Source organism: Myxocyprinus asiaticus, chromosome 14 (genome assembly GCF_019703515.2).
Source record: "Myxocyprinus asiaticus isolate MX2 ecotype Aquarium Trade chromosome 14, UBuf_Myxa_2, whole genome shotgun sequence".
Lineage (NCBI taxonomy): Eukaryota > Metazoa > Chordata > Actinopteri > Cypriniformes > Catostomidae > Myxocyprinus > Myxocyprinus asiaticus.
The window spans coordinates 34,686,200-34,703,442 of NC_059357.1; the positions used below are offsets into that span (position 1 = coordinate 34,686,200).

Consider the following 17,243-nt stretch of genomic DNA (forward strand, 5'->3'; position numbering starts at 1 on the left):
TCTGTTCAATAGCAAGTGTTTACGCTGTAGTGCTCGATCTAATTCCCGGAGATCAACCATTCTGCCGAGTTTAATTCAATACCTCCAAACCTCCTTCCTATTATTTTCAATCGAGCCTTGATTTTGTTCATGTGTGTTTGATTGAGTTTGAAATAAACCAATGTATCTGGACTAGAAAGCAATATGACTTTTGTTACATAACAGATAAAAGTTCACACAACTATCATGTTACAAAAAGCTATTTTCTATACACCAGAATTATCTACTTGAGTGACCGCCCACAAAACCTCTTTTGATAACAGGAAAATGCAAAGATAGTACACCCATTTTTTCAGCAAGGCGTGACTAGAATTATACAATGTTGAACAAGAAAAGTACATCTGAAATCATCTGATAAAACCAAGTAACTATTTTAGAAGTTTAAACAAAACACACAAAGAAGAAAGAAAGAAAAAAGAAAGAAAGAAAAACAAAACACTTATCAAGAGTGCTGTTTGAAAGTGCTATTAATGAAGAAAAATAATGTAGTTAATGTTTGAAATGTCTCTTTCTGAAAAAAGTGATAATTTCTAATTGTCAAGGAGCATTTTCTACTTAAATATTAGGTATACGGAAATAAATTAAAAAAAAACTTTATGAGAATACCGCATTATATTATTTAATAAATTCATTGCTACTTGTAAAAAAATGGTTTTGTCAGGTGACCTAAAAAATTACTTCACGTGTTATTTAATCTGACTAAATTTACCTGACAAATTAGGTTACACCGATGAAAGTATTTTTCCGGGTTAAATCTAATAGAAATAGTTGAGGTAACAATTGCAGGTTGCCACTTTGTCAGTGTATTCATGTTGAGGAAACGTTAAAAACAGCAAAGCCTGTTTTAAAAAAGTTTTATTGGCTATCACAAGATAAGGAAGTTGATGTTACTGGCAATCGCCCAAAATTTGATGTCAATTTTTGGGGTTCAAGGAGGGTCTTGGGTTTATCTTCTGTCTAGCTGCTGTATAAAAAAGCCAATCCCCTTGCTGCCAGCTCACAGAGGTTTGCTGTAAAGTCATCCTTCCACAATGAGTCTCACCGCCAAAGACAAAGCTACCGTCAAAGCTCTTTGGGCCAAGATCTCAGGAAAGGCTGATGAAATTGGTCAGGATGCTCTTTCCAGGTAAGGTGATTGTTAATATGTCTCATTTAGTGGTGTGATTTGCTGATATGGTTTTTTTTTTTTTTTCTTTTTTTTTTCTTCCGGCATTTATCTGAAATGTATTAAATTGTGTCTGTCCAGGATGTTGGTGGTCTATCCCCAGACCAAAACCTACTTCTCTCACTGGAAGGACCTGAGCCCCGGCTCGGCCCCTGTGAGGAAGCACGGATCGGTTGTAATGGGTGGTGTTGGTGAGGCTATCAGCAAAATCGATGACCTCACTGGTGGGCTCCTAAGCCTCAGCGAGCTGCATGCTTTCCAGCTGCGGGTTGACCCTGCAAATTTCAAGGTATGTTGGCAATGTATGTTTCTCCTATGTTTACTTCCGATTTTTGTTCAATATTCGTGACCGCGGTAACCTTGTTTGTTTTCCCTTTTCCTCCATAGATTTTGTCCCACAACATTCTAGTGGTTCTGGCTGTTATGTTCCCCACCGAATTCACTCCAGAGGCTCATGTGTCTATGGACAAGTTCCTCTCTGCTTTGGCTTTGGCTCTGTCTGAGAAGTACCGATGAGCACACGCTTGTGTTTTCACTTCAGACGCCTCAGACGAATGCCAGCATGAACAGTCTGTCTTATGATGATGCAATAAAAATGATTATGGAAAATATCAACTTGACTGCATGTCTTTAATGCATACCTTTTGCAAATAAAAAAACCATATAGGTGTCGATAAATTATGTTCTAAATAATCTCCATATTGTCATAACGTCAGGGAAATTAGCTATATGGCACAGTCTCACATCAGAATACAAACATTTTTCTATTCATTCAGCACAACTAACAGTCAAATGAACATGAAAATGTTAGTTTTTTTTTAGTGTGGATACTAATTTTGAGCAGTTTTAGTATCATTTGACGGCTGGTGTTTAAAACATACAAACAAATAAACTCAAATAAATATCATAGCTATTCTTCCACTTTAAAAAGAAGCGACGAATGCAAATCTAAATGAATATTATTATAAATGGAATATTATTTAAACAGTAGGCTATATATTTTGAATTGTGAAAATTCAGAGTGAAAATCTTAATATAACGATTTCCGGTTGATTCCTCCTCTCAATCTTGTACAGGCCTAGCCATATTATGTTATGTTTATTATTTCATTGGATAACCGGGTGAGCTGTATCGCCACCAGTCTTAGAAATTAAGTACAGGGGTTAAATCACTATCTTATATGACCAGCACCCTTATGAGGTGACAGTGGACATTGTAAGTCTCTGTAAAAAAAAAAAAAAATTATATAAATATATATATATATACATAAGACAAAAACATTTTGAGGCAAGAAAGTAGGCTATAATTCACGTTACGTGTACTTTATAATTTGATTAGATGTTAATTAATGTTGAATAGCAGAACTTGTACTATCATCTGAATTAGCAGGTTTTCTTGTTTTATTTGATATTGGCTACATTCAAAAACATTTTAGTGTATCTTTACGATTTAAGCATTGCAATGATAGGCTACAAAAATGTCCATCAAACTTGTTGATTAATCTTTAAATAATGCACATATTGTTACTTAAGAAAAAAAAAAGAGAAATATTACATAAACATAACGAGGATTATGAACCGTAAAATCTTAGTAAACATATTCATATATTTCAAACACAATTAGCATTAACTGACAAAGTTAATAATGGGCAAAGTTAAGCATATAAGTCTAATTTAAACTATTTATTTAAATCTTACTATTTTCAGAAAATATTGGTTATAACACCCATCCAAACTTTTCATAAAGCCTACTATATTTAAAAGTATTATTTATAACAGTAAATACATTCATGCTTAAAATCTAATTATCTCGGTTTTCTTTTGTTATAACTCACCCAGTGGCGATGTTAGGGGGTGGCCTGTGGTGGCCTGGGCCACCCCTGAAATCTCATTGGCCACCCTGTGGCCACCCCAGAACTGATTGGTAGTTCATCATGTTCATCAACACAAGAACGAAGAACCAATAGAAACACCTGTCAATCAAAGATGACATCTCAGGTCATTTGTTGATTTAGAGCCACACTGACCCAGGGTCAGTTTTATATTTCTGACCATTATAGTAGTGGTGGGACTGAAGCTGTGTGAGCTGATCTTTGATCAGTGGGGGAGGGGCAGGCTGCGGGTGGCCAGGCAGGTGCCGCAGGTCGTGGGCAGTGGGCGCCAGGTCTGGAGTATAACGGTCAGTCAGAAGCACGAAGCTGACACGAGCTAGCGTCTACCTCCAACATCCAATGAGTTGACGACATCGATTTGTGGTCAAAAAGAAAACTGTTATTTGAGAGGTATGTTCATCTAATCTAACGTTTAATTTATCCCGAATTTCCATGTGAATGTGAAAAAAATTTTTCATTGTTACAGTAGCTAGGTTAAAGAGTAAGCTAGACCCTACACCACATTCAGCAGGTTATCTTTATACTGACATGAAATATGAAATGCCATGTTTTCTGATTTAATGCCGGAGGTGTGTAAAGCGTTTTACAGATGTATATGTTCAATAGCTAAAGTTATATATATATGGCTAACCTGTGTGTGAAATGGAAGGGTTTGTGCTGTGACTGTACTTTAAATCTTTACATGAGTTATTTATGAGCTCTTTATGTGTATTATTGGTCAGTCAGTCCAATAAAATCTTCAAAGTTTTTATACTTTATTTGACATTTTAAATATGCAGAGGCAGGGCAAATTGCACTTAAATGCCGCAAAGGATTTGACTAACTATTTTATTTGGTAATATTCAAAGTAATTGAAGCTATCAGAACATGTGGAAAATAAACCTGAGTAGACACTGTAAATAGAGTTTTGTTTTTTACTGTATTCAGAGCTCAATCTGCAATTTTGGGGTTTCCAGACAGACACCTATAAGCCCTCATAACCAATTTCACACACTGATTTGTACCCAATTTAACAATATTTCTGCTGGACAGTGCAGTTAAAGCTAATGAATGAATAAATAATTGATTGAATGATTGATTGAATTGTGCCTCAATCAGTTATCACCTGTACTTGTATCTTTTTATGATTATACACTATACCTGATGTTATACGCAGATTAATTCTCTACAATGAGAATAGCTCTTAAAAATGTGGAACTGACTTTTCCTAAACAATTACTGATTTAAAAATGGATGTTATGTTAAAATAACCAGGGATTCCCAGAAACTGTAACAGGTTGAAATAGAACAGGAATAGAAAACTGTCAAATGTCAAAACAACAGTCTGATATTGAATACAAACAATTCAGTGAATGCTAACATGAGTTTAAGAATTCATTTATTCTACATGTGTAGATGTTGAAGCAAAGCAATGCGATATTTACACATTTTGATCATGTGCCATTCATAAAGGTTCTCCCGGTATCGCCACCCCACACTAGGTCTGTGCCCCATTTTGGCCACCCCAGTAAAAATGTCCTGGATACGCCACTGAACTCACCCCGTTAGTTGTGTAGGTTGTAACAACAGCACTCTTTGTAATTTTTTTAACTGCTTTCATTTGTAGTAGATGTGAATATTTTATCAAAGTTAGAGACTCATAACGCAAAACATCAGAGTTAAAAAAGATTTATATATATATATATATATATATATATATATATATATATATATATATATATATATATATAATTTTTTATTATTATTTATTTATTTATTTTTAATTAATAATTGAGGTTTTCTCAGACTATGTATCAACCCTCTCGCCATCAAAACACCTAATTAAAAGATCGCACTACTGCAGAAAAGAGGACCTCATAATCGTTTCATGAAGTGAACTCTTTGATCTGTTTATATATTTTATCATGTTTGTCAGTCACGTGCAAGCTTCAAATATCCATAAATATTGTAATAGTAGAAAACAACTAAAAAGTGGATGCATTTGTTATCTGTTTATAAGTACCTTGTACTTCATAAATCATCATGACCTGGCTTGAGCACAAGACTATGGCATGACCTGTAAAACTATCAACCTTTTTCCCCCTAATTTTTTTTTATATCCCAACATATAGATTTTCATTTTAGTTTGAGGTTGATACAATGTAATTTATTAATGACATTGTTTAATAGAAATGTGAAATAGAGCGAACACTTTAGTTGTGTAGGTTGCAACAACAGCACTCTTTGTAATTGATATTAATTTTTTTAACTGCTTTCATTTGTAGTAGATGTGAATATTTTATCAAAGTTAGAGACTCATAACGCAAAACAGGTTGCAGACGTTGAACGAACCCGCATGTTCGTTTGAATAGTATGTGAAATAATGACTCCTAATAAAGTTATTTTAGTTGTATTATTATTGTGGCATCCATCAAAATAATTTTGAGCTCAAACATTTATGGTAAGACTGGTGCCTGTTTCAAGTAATGACTGATGTAATGAATAGTTTATCCCAAAGACTTGTTTTCAAATCAAAAGTTGTCAGCAGCCGCAGCAATCCCATAGAAACATTCAAATATAAAAGAACACAGAATACACTGAATATTGAATGTTGAAACATATATTTGCTTTTATTCAGAAGAACAAATTATTATGTTGAAACATAAGATGGTCCTCTGTGTATCAGTGAAAGCAAAGTTTGCCTCTAGTGGTACTGTCTTCCGAGAGAGGAAACCACAACAGCGAGGAACTTCTGGAAAGCCGCCTGGACATTAGGTGTGAATGATGCTCCCAGTTGAGCAGCAACAACGACGGTTAAGCAGTCAGCCAAAAGCTGTGGAAAGACATAGCAAGTTGATATATAGATATATGATTCAAATTCAAAGAATAAGTCTTGCTAAAGAAAAATACAGGTGTCAAATTACCCTGAAGTTGTCAGGATCTACGTGGAGCTTCTCAGAGTGCAGCACACTTAGCTCGGCATAGGTGCCTTTGATGTTGTCCATGTTCTTCACAGCTTGGGTAAGGCCATTAAGGACAACTTTACCGTGAGCTGCAACCATGGGGTTTCCCATGATAGCAGCGGCGTTGTACAGGTTTCCAAAATTACCGAAGTACCGCTGGGTCCAGGGGTACACAATAAGACATCTAGGAGACAGAAATGAGAAGAAAGCACTTTATTAGATCAAAGTAACGAAGAAAGTTTTGCCCACTAAAGTTGATGTAAGTGCCAGAATTCATTACCTTGCCAGAGCTTGGGGACCAACGACTTCGTAGTTCATCTTGGAGAAGATGTCCTGGATGGTGTTCCGCTCAAACTCTGTCCACTCAACCATGTTTCCGACTTTTGTTGTTCAGACTAAGTGCCTTAAACAGAAGCTTAAGAGTCCAGTGAACAGGGAGTTTGAATGAGGTACTTTTAAATGCTCTTCACTACCCCACCCCTTTGCAGGCTATTGGGTGACAAGTTTGAGGGTTGGTTTAGCCACGTCAGTCAAATGCTTATCAGCCTTGTGTGTACTTTTTTCTTTTAGTATCTTCAAAGCCCTCGCATCTTAACACCTTTAAGAATCTAAAATTAAACTGTTAAAACATACTTGTAGAAGTATCAACAGATACTAGGCCTAAAGAGACTACTATTTCATCAGAAGTAGGATCATTCAACGAAATTTCCTTAATTTAATATTTAAATATTAAATTAAAGTAATATTTGTTCAGGAATACAAAGGTCTGAACATATACAATGCTATATGGGTATTTTCATATTCAGATAACCTATAGCAACCCACGATGTTTCATAGGCTTATATTCTATTATGGCTGTATTATGAAACATCGTAGCTTGCTATAGGTTGTCTGAATCACTCAAAATATATTTATCCCATTTTTAAGATTTACGCATTTAAATGTAATAACATCATTCTATCAAATGGAATTTAGTAATCTTGAAAAAAAAAAAATTAATACAATTTTAGGTTTTACTCATTTAATTTAGTTAAAGATAAGCCTAATGTTAGCCTACTGTTTGAAATGCATAAATCTTAAAAATAGGCTGAAATATTTTTGAGTATATCCAAATATTATGTCCTGCATTACAAAACTGCATTACAAAAGTCTTTTAGCGTCCCCTGCTGTTTTTTTCTTTTCTTTTTTCAACATTCTTATTAAAGGAATATTCCGAGTTTAATACAAGTTAAGCTCAATCAACAGCATTTGTGGCATGATGTTGATTACCACAAAAATTATTTCGACTTACCCCTCCTTTTGTTAAAAAAAAAAAAAAAAAAAAAAAGAAGCAAAAACTGAAGTTACAGTGAGGCACTTACAATTGTCACGTTTTGTCTCCCTCATGTTTACCCTGGACTCTTATTTTGAAGTTTCCCTCTGGACTCCATTTCCCACAGTGCACTGCCCTCATCACCTCCATCTTTCCACATGTCTTCAATCCCCTCATTAGTTCTTGTGTGTATATATATTTATATACCCTCCAATTTTGTTCAATGTTTGTCAGTCCTCGTCCGTGTTATGCTTGTGTTAGTTTGTTGTTTTGGTTTATGGCACTCTGTATTGTTTTATATCGTTTTCATTAAAAAGCCTGCCAATAGATCCAATAGCCTCTCTTTCATCTTCATCTTCACTACCGCAAGCCGTGACAACAATGGAAGTGAATGGGGCCACTTTTTGGAGAGTTTAAACATAGAAATGTGAAGCTTATAATTTTATAAAAACACTTACATTAATTCTTCTGTTAAAACTCATGTGTTACTTGAGCTGTAAAGTTGTTTAAATTGTAATTTTTAAAGTAATTTAAGGGTTTTAGTGTTTCTTGACATTAAATCGTCATGGCAACAAAGTCGTAAAATTGCCTATAACTTTACACAGAAAAGGTTAGTAAGCAATTTATCAAAATAAAATCATGTTAACACATTGTTTTGTGGCTGTACTCTTAAAATAGTATTTTATCATTTACGGATTGGTCCCATTGACTTGCATTGTAAGTGACTCTCTGGAATCACGAATTTTGATTTTTTCTTTTTTGTTTTTTTAAATAAAAGGAGGGGCAAGTCAAAAGTATTTTTTGTGGTAATCAACATAATGCCACAAATGATGTATATTGAGCTTAACGTCTATTAAACCCAGAATACTCCTTTAAGCAGTCCTTCGCTTTAACCACCAGGGGACGTCCATTTCCTTTATTCCTTCCTTTTCTTTCTTAACTGTAGAAACAAAGTAGCAGCATTGCAATGCCATAGTTATAACTGATATCCTATTTGTACAAGTACTATCTATTTGTAATAATAGTGTACCTTCTGAAGACATTAATGGTATTTTTTTGTAATAATAAAAAGTGGAATTTGTAAATTGATCGTAGAAGAACAATCATATGAATCATATTAGAATTTGGGATGTTTCCCAAAAGCATTGTAAATTAACATTACTCCGTTCTCTGAAGTAATCGTAGGTTATACAGTGCTAAGAGCATCGTGACCAGACATATTAATGAAGTCACCTGCAGGACAATCGCGAAATTATACTTTGATTACAATCTGATAGATTTAATGTTTAGATGCTTAACTTACAATGTCACAATATCAGGATACTTCTATTTATATTTTGTTAACTTTTTTATTTAAATATATAGACCAAAATGAAATATTATTAATATATTTAAAAGTATCTAATATATAATAATATAAAATTACATTATAAGACAAAAGATAAATAAATACGTTGATACTAGTGGAAGCGTGATTGTTGTACAAATGAAATTAAATTAGGGAGTGGAGATGTTATATTTGTTATGTTTATATTTGTTATATTGAGGGGGAAATGGTCTATCTTGGCTCGTCAAAACGTCTTCCCACCTTGCCCCTCTTTTACAACCTCTGACAGACACCAAAGGGCGCTGTCGCCCCATGATGAATTTGTTTAAATGAAATATTGTAAACGCACATCTGATGAGCGAAACAGTGATTATGTTAAAGTAATAGTTTGTTCTGTACAAAATAATCTCAAAATTATAATTATGAAGAAAAATAACTTCACACTTCGCAAACAAAAGCAGCTCTTGCGTTCAGCGCATTTTCTGCTAGGCACATTTTCCCATTTTCTTTCTTTCTTTCTTTCTTAATTTAACTGCAGATTCATAATGTGTAAAAATTATTTGCTCGGTTATTTTGGGTTGTTTGTATATGTATGCATGTCACAGGATGCCTCGTATCAGGGTTATATGTTAGAATTGATACATATGCAAGCATTATAAATATGCGAAAAGTGTAACTTAAGTTAGTTTACTTAATCCATTTGTGTTGGGACTGCATTAAAGCTTACGCTGGGTTGCCACTGTGGTGAATAGTGAAGCTTTTGCTTTGGTTCTGACATTAATTTCGATTGTAGACAGATAAAGGCATCGCACGTGGAAAAAAAATAATGTTAATTCTGGTAAGCTGTTTTGCATTTTGGTAAAAAATGCAAAAAGTGTTACAACTGTAATTGGTCTCAGGAGTTTGTGTCTCCCCAACAAACAAAAACAAAAAGATGCATGGTATCTTGTCCAGGTGCTGAAAATATTCAACATGGCTGTGTTTCCCAAAGCACTGAGGTGAACGTTAGTAGGTAAGTTAGACTATATTTAATATGACCAACACTTGGAGTCATGTGACGCCATGCGAGGTTCGGACGTGTGAACGGCGAGCTCTGCGCACTTTGCTAGTTTTAACACTATTAATGACATTAACCGGCGAGATTCGATACACTCTGTTCCATAACTGTTCTAGGAGGACAATATGTCAAAGAATTTAAAATCCTCAGGCTCTTGAGACATTAAAAGACACTTACGTTCTCAAGTTGACACCCCCGGGAAGGCCCCGAGCCAGGGAGTCGATTTGGTTAGAGAAATGAGGGAAATTTGGCGAGAGATGTTGAAAATGTCGGCAATGCTGACGAAGGTCATTGCTGACTTGGAGGATCTTGCTGTAATACGTCGATCAATCACTGATATGGAGACGAAATTCTCTGAGGTGCTTACAAGAGTGGGGGATGTCGAGAAATGGATCGATTATCTGGAGTCATTGGAGAGGGAATTATCTGCTAATCCACTAGCAACCAAGTTGGATATGGAGCATGTCTGGGAGAAGCTGGAGGACATGGAGAACCATAGCCGGCGGAATAACAAACGATAGTCGGAATTCCTGAGGCCGAAGATGTTCAGGATATGGTGAAATTCCTGGACGGGCTCTTTCCGAATCTGCTTGACATAAAAGGCCATAAGCTGGAAATCGAGCGAGCTCACAAGGTTCTGGCTCGGCGATCCGCTGAGGGACACAGGCCCCGATCAATTCTGGCCACATTTCTGAGATCATCCGATAAAGATCTTGTATTACATGAGGCGAGGAGTAAAGCAAGGCCTTCTTGGAAGAACCACAGCATTTTCTTGTTCCCAGACTTTGAGAATTCGACAAGAGAGAAACGTGATCGATTCAAGGAATGCAAGAAACTCGGCAGGTCCCTTTTGCACTGATATTCCCATCCAAATTTAGAATAGATGCTAAGGATGGCCATAAAACATTCACAAGCCCATAGCAAGTGCTTCCTTCATGAAGTCAATGGAGTAAGTTATTTTGTGGTACTCAAGTTGCAACCGAGTGGACCGACTCATTGAACATTAACTCGACTGTTTGAGGAAACTGAGCACCTTTTTTGTTTCTTTATGTGCTGGTTCCGCCTAGCGGCTGGAGTTTGTTTTGTGGAGTAACACTCCTTCGGGACAGTTGTGTGGATGAATCTAAACATTCTTTGTGCTTATGCCTCCTATTGGCTGGAATTTGTTTTGTGGAGTATTTCTTGCAAGACATTGGAGTGATTAGGTCATTTGTAACACTCATGTAGCAGCCGAGTGGGCCGGCTCACTGAACATTCCTTTGACCGTTCGAGGAAACTGAGCACCTTTATTTCTTTTTGTGCTGGTTCCGCCAAGTGGCTGGAGTTTATTTTGTGGAGTAACACACCTTAGGGACAGTTTTGTGGATGAATCTACACGCCTATTGGCTGGAGTTTGTTTTTTAGATTTTCTAGAATTTTTATAGAAATCTTTTGTTGTGTAATTCTGTCTCACAAAATTTGTATAGAAACACTGGACTTGAGCAATCCAATGACAAAGTTGTCACGGGGGCTCACGTACATGGACTGTTTGAGTTTAGAGGGATGGACGCCAGTTGGCACTGTCATGCGCAGGGTTAATGCGCACATTTTTCTTTTTCTGTTTGTTTGGTTCTGGGGAAGTTCGGGGTTTGATTGTTGCACTAATGTTGGAATGTGGTCTTTATAATTTTGTTTTTGACACACAATCTATTTTTTCTAATATGTCAAAATGTCAAATGTTAATATGAGTGGATTGTCTCTCTCCACATGGAATGTGAATGGGTTGGGGCACCCCATAAAAAGAAGGAAGGTTATTTATCTTCTTAAGCATAAGAAATATGATGTTTATTCAAGAAACGCATCTTTCCCCGCAGGAAGCTGAAAAATTTGGGAAGATAAGGGGTAGACTTGTTTTCTTTAGTGCTGGCTCAAGTAAGAGCAGGGTAGTCATTACACTGATAAGTAAGCATCTACAATTCAAATGTCAAACAGATTAAAGATAAATTAGGAAGAGTCATTATAGATTTAGCAGAAATTCAGGGGAAAAATCTTATTTTGGCTAATATTTCTGCACCAAACGTTGATGATCAGGGCTTTTTTATAGATCTTGAAGGGATGCTGCAAGCTGCTGGCACCCCTCATAATATAATATTGGGAGGAGACTTCAAAATAATTTTTTGATGGACTCAGTCCATAAGATTGACACTAGAATAGATTTTTTTATATATATCTAAATCCCTCATTTCATCAGTTGTTGATTGCTCAGCTGGAAACATTTTAGTCTCAGATCTCGCCCTGGTGTGTTTAGAGGTGTTGCCACATTTGGAGAAAAGGAAATCATATAGTTGGTGCTTAACTGTATACCTTTTGCAAAACCCTGATTTCCAACAAATGTTAAAGGCTGAAATCAGTGTTTATATGGAGACCAACTGGTCCTCAGTATCCTCTGTGGGTGTGACTTGGAAGGCATTTAAGGGGCTGGATCATACAGTATGCCTCGTTCACCAGTGCTGCTGAGTTTTTTAGATCTTATGCTATAGAATTGGCTCCACTTTTGCTAGAAGTTTATACAGAATCATTAAAGAATGGAAAGCTTCTGCCAACCATGACGCAAGCCTGGATCAGTCTGATTCTTAAAAAGGACAAAGATCCAAGCAAGTGTAAGAGTTACTGTCCAATTTCCCTGATCCAGCTAGACGTTAAAATATTGTCAGAAATTTTGGCTAACCAATTAAGTAAAGTTATGACATCTCTTATACATATAGATCAGGTGGTTTTATTCAGGGCTGTAGCTCTTCTGATAACATTAGGCGTTTCATCAATATCATGTGGTCAGTGGCGAATGATCAGACTCCGGTCAATGCCATCTCACTTGACGCCGAAAAGGCGTTTGATATAGTACAATGGGATTATCTTTTTAAGATTTTGGAAATGTATGGGTACGGGAATACTTTTATTGGTTGGATTAATTTACTTTATAAACACCCTGTAGCAGCGGTACAAATGAATGGATTTGGAATGGAATGGACAGGGGCACCCGGCAGGGTTGCCCTCTTTCCCCATTCGGTCTCGCCCTGGAACCATTAGCAGCCGTGATAAGAAAGGAGGATGATTTTCCAGGGGTGGTGGTGGGAGGTGTGGCGCATAAGCTTTTGCTTTACGCAGATGATATGTTATTATTCGTCTCTGACCCAACTAGATCTATGCCTTGCCTCCACAGAATTATTAATTCCTTTTCTAAGTTCTCGGGATACAGTGTTATTTGGTCTAAATCCAAAGCTTTGGCTCTGACAGCGTACTGCCCAGTAACGGCTTTTCTGCCGGGCACCTTCCAGTGGCCCAAACAGGGCATTAAGTATTTGGGTATTTTATTCCCAGCAAATCTGTGTGATTTAGTTAGAGTTAATTTTGACCCTTTAATAAAAAGGTTTTCGAGTGATGTGGGCAGGTGGGCTTCATTACATTTATCTATGATTGGGAAGGTTAATGTTATTAAAATGAATTGTATTCCAAAATTCAACTACCTGCTACAATCTCTCCCTTTAGATGTCCCCCTCTCTTATTTCAAGCAATTTGATAGCATAGCGAAGTCCTTCATTTGGAATGATAAATGTCCCAGATTACATTTCAGTAAGATGCATAGGCTGATTGACAAAGGTGGGTTAGGCTTACCCAAGATTTAGTTTTATTATTATGCATTCAGTCTCAGACATTTGGCTCATTGGTCACTTACACCTGAGAGAGCCCCTCCCTGGTTTTGTATTGAACAGGAAGTTTTTGCCCCTATTTCGCCATTGCAAAGCCTTTCTATCAAACTAATAGGAGAAGTTAAGTTACACCCCGTTATCTCGTATTTGCACTAAAAGTATCCAGAGTGTTTAATACGGACATTTATTTAAATGTTGCCTCGAGCATATGGCTGAACCCAAAATTATGTATTGATAAGTCCTCTTTCTGCTGGTCAGAGTGGATTGTGAGGGAGGTTAATACTCTCGGTGACCTATATGATAGTGGAGTGTTGAGAACCTTTGAAAATTTGGTTCAACATTTTGGGATTCCCAGATCTCAGTTCTTTAGGTATTTACAGCTGAGCCACCTGCTCAGTACTATTTTTGGGAGTAGCATACAAAAAAAAAAAAAAAAAAAAAAAATGACCAACACTTTTTATTAGCCCTGCATTTTCATGACAGACAAAAGTTAAAACTTGCCTTCTTTTATAAGTATTTATATTGGCACTCTTGGTAAATATGAGCAAAGAAGGCTGTGAAAAATATGTCTTTATTGTTTATCCTTTTGATCTTTCATTCAAAATATTCACAAAAATATATCCTCTAATGGATATCAAACAACTGCAAACACAACACAAGTTTTATCAAAAAACAAATATTTTTGTCAAATATATGTGTGGCGCAATTATTGGCACCCCTAGAAATTCTTGAGTAAAATATATCTGAAGTAAGAGTGCACCTGGGTGACTAGGAACATGAAATTTTTCAGTCATGACTTCCTGTTTCACAGGGGTATAAATATGAGGTAACACACAAGCCAAATTCCCTTAGTCATTCATCATAATGGGTAAGATCAAAGAATAAAGTTATGATGTGCGGCAAAAGGTTGTTGAGCTTCGCAAAATGGAAAATAGCTATAAGAAAATAGCTAAAGCATTGAAAATACCCATTTCCACCATCATGGCAATAATTAAGAAGTTCCAATCAACTGGAGATGTTAAGAATCAGCCTGGAAAAGGACATGTGTCTATATTGTCTCCACGCACAGTGAGGAGGATGGTTCAAGTGGCCAAAAATTCTCCAAGGATCACAGCTGGACAACTGCAGAAAATAGTTGGGTCTTGGAATCAGAAAGTCTCCAAAACTACAAACAGATGTCACCTACATCACAACAAGTTTTTTGGGAGGGTTTCAAGAAAAAAGCCTCTGCTCTCATCCAACAACAAATACAAGCATCTTCTGTTTGCCAGACTCTACTGGAACTTCAAATGGGACTGAGTTCTTTGGTCAAATGAAACAAAAACAGAGCTTTTTGGCAGCAAACACCAGAGATGTGTTTGGCACACACAGAGAGGTAGCCATATGGAAAAGTACCTCATGCCCACATTAAATGTGGTGGTGGATCTTTCACATTGTGGGGCTGTTTTTATGCCAGAGGTCCTGGACATCTTGTTTGGATATATGGCATCAATAGACTCAAATGTCAAATACCAACAGATAAAAAATCAAATCCTGACTGCCTCTGGTTGGATCTTCCAGCAGGACAATGATCCAAAATAAACATCAAAATCAACACAAAAATGGTTCACTGACCACAAAATCAAGGTTCTGCCATGACCATCACAGTTTCCTGACCTGAACCCCATAGAAAACCTGTGGGGTGAACTGAAGAGGAGAGTCCACCATGTGGACCTCAGAATTTGAAGGATCTGGAGAGATTCTGTATATGGAGGAATGGTCTCTTGCCATGTGTTCTCCAAACTCATTAGGTATTATAGGAGAAGACTCAGAGCTGTTATCCTGGCAAAGGGAGGTTGAACAAAGTATTGAATAAAAGGGTGCCAATAATTGTGCTACACATATATTTGACAAACATATTTGTTTTTCGATAAAACTTGTGTTGTGTTTGCAATTGTTTGATATCCATTAGAGGATAGATTTTTGTAAATATTTTGAATGAACAATCCAAATAATAAACAATAAAGACATATTTTTCACAGCCTGCTTTGCTCATATTTACCAAGGGTGGCAATATTTTTGGCCACCACTGTACCTACTGTGGTTAGGCTACTAATTTCTTAAAAATATGTGGTCTTCAAGCCTCCTGCTTTTCCTTATCTTTTTCCTCTAATGACAGGATGAAGAGTACTCACAGAACAGCATAATAGCTTGCGACCAAGTAGCTATTGCACAGTGCTTAGACCTCAAACCAGATCTAGCAAAAGACCTTTATATTAATCCACATCTGGTGAAATTACAGTAAATGCATTTATCATGGTCTACTTCCATTAATCTGTATAGTTGAGCATTAACATTCCTCAAACCCTACAGCAGCAATAAACTACTTATTTATTTTACTATGGTATTTATTTTTTAGTTACTATTTAGTTTTTTTGTCTGTCTTGTAAAAATTTAGTTTCATAACTTGCAGCGCCTCGACAAGGTAATATGCAATTATTTCTATGTTTATCAACTGTAATGAGGAGGAGGGCGTGGCCGGGCCGTGCATCATGATGCACGGCCGGCGCTGAATCAGCTGATCAGCGGGAAGTGAGATAAAGGGGAGCCAGAGGCACCAGTTCAAGAGAGCGAGAGAGACGCACGTGGTCACGTTGCACGTGTGTCTGTTTATTGTTGAGTTTCTTATTAAACTTTATGTTTGCTATTCAGCCGGTTCCCGCCTCCTCCTTGCCCATCCTTGAACTGTTACAGTGGTTCTGAAACCCGGGAGGGAGGAGGGATGCACTGGCCTTCTGCCTGGGGATGGAGGGGTAGCTGCTGACCACCAGGGGCCAGAGGACTCGCTGCCCTCCACCAGGGGAGGAGCAAGCTTGCATCTACCAGAGTGTGGAGGAGTGGTTGAGGACCAGGCGACAGCATGTCCGGAAGCCGGCTAGCAAGTTCTTCTCTCTTTCTCTCTTTCTTTCTCTCTCTGTGTGTCTCCGCTCGCCCTTTCCCTCTCCCCACGCCTCCCCTCGTCTCTCCCCCAGGTTCACACGAGGCGGGATGGACCACCGGCTGACAGAACATCCAGAAGAGCAGCGTCTCCCCTCCAGAGATGTGGGGGGAGTTGGTCAGACCGGTGGTGCCGTGGCCTGAATCTGGCGGGGGAGGAGTGTGACATTGAGGAGGATGTGGCCAGTCCGTGATGGAGCACGGCCGGCGCTGAATCAGCTGATCAGCTGATCAGCAGGAGAGCGAGATAAAGGGCAGCCGGAGGCGCCAGTTCGAGAGAGAGAGAGACGCACATGGCCACATTGCATGTGTGTCTATGTTTGTTTATTGTCGAGTTTCTTATTAAACTTTATGTTTACTGTTCAGCTGGTTCCCACCTCCTCCTTGCCCATCCTTGAACTGTTACCTTAACATATTCGCACAATTGTGTGTGGAGACAAACTCCTGAAGAAACTGGAGGAAGTTCTGGCCTTAATTCAGTACCTTCGGACCAGACAGCTCCCATGCATCTAACAAAAAATACTTGTTGGATTGGGAAACATGCGTTGCTCCATCGTAAAATAACCTATTACCAACTCTCCTTTAGCACACAAAGCAATATTACAATGACGGCCGCAACAACAGTACTGCATATAGCCTGAGACACTTGGTGTATTTAAAGATCATTTAGTTAGAGGCCTAACTCTAAACTCTGTGGAGTAGCTTCTTGTAAGAGGATGATGATCAACCCGATTTCGCCGTGAGAGTGTGTTGCATGAGAAGGTGGAAAAGAGAGTGGGGTAAGAAAGAACAAAGTTAGGTTTAAAATGCACATATGTATTTAGGTTAATGATCTGAGGACTCGTTAT

General features: G+C 37.5%; 2 protein-coding genes across 2 annotated transcripts; one reads left to right on the forward strand and one right to left on the reverse strand.

Moving 5' to 3' along the window:
- Positions 1-460: 460 nt before the first annotated feature.
- LOC127452131 (hemoglobin embryonic subunit alpha-like) lies at positions 461-1,786 on the forward strand. Its single transcript, XM_051717355.1, has 3 exons — positions 461-1,165; positions 1,286-1,493; positions 1,592-1,786. Exons 1-3 carry the CDS (start codon positions 1,071-1,073, stop codon positions 1,718-1,720), a joined length of 432 nt encoding a protein of 143 aa, XP_051573315.1. The 5' UTR covers positions 461-1,070; the 3' UTR covers positions 1,721-1,786.
- Positions 1,787-5,690: 3,904 nt separating this feature from the next.
- Positions 5,691-7,282, reverse strand: LOC127452126 (hemoglobin subunit beta-2-like). The gene is made up of 3 exons (XM_051717351.1): positions 6,318-7,282; positions 5,999-6,221; positions 5,691-5,907 (listed from the first exon to the last, which is right to left on the reverse strand). Exons 1-3 carry the CDS (start codon positions 6,407-6,409, stop codon positions 5,779-5,781), a joined length of 444 nt encoding a protein of 147 aa, XP_051573311.1. The 5' UTR covers positions 6,410-7,282; the 3' UTR covers positions 5,691-5,778.
- Between the last annotated feature and the right edge of the window lie 9,961 nt (positions 7,283-17,243).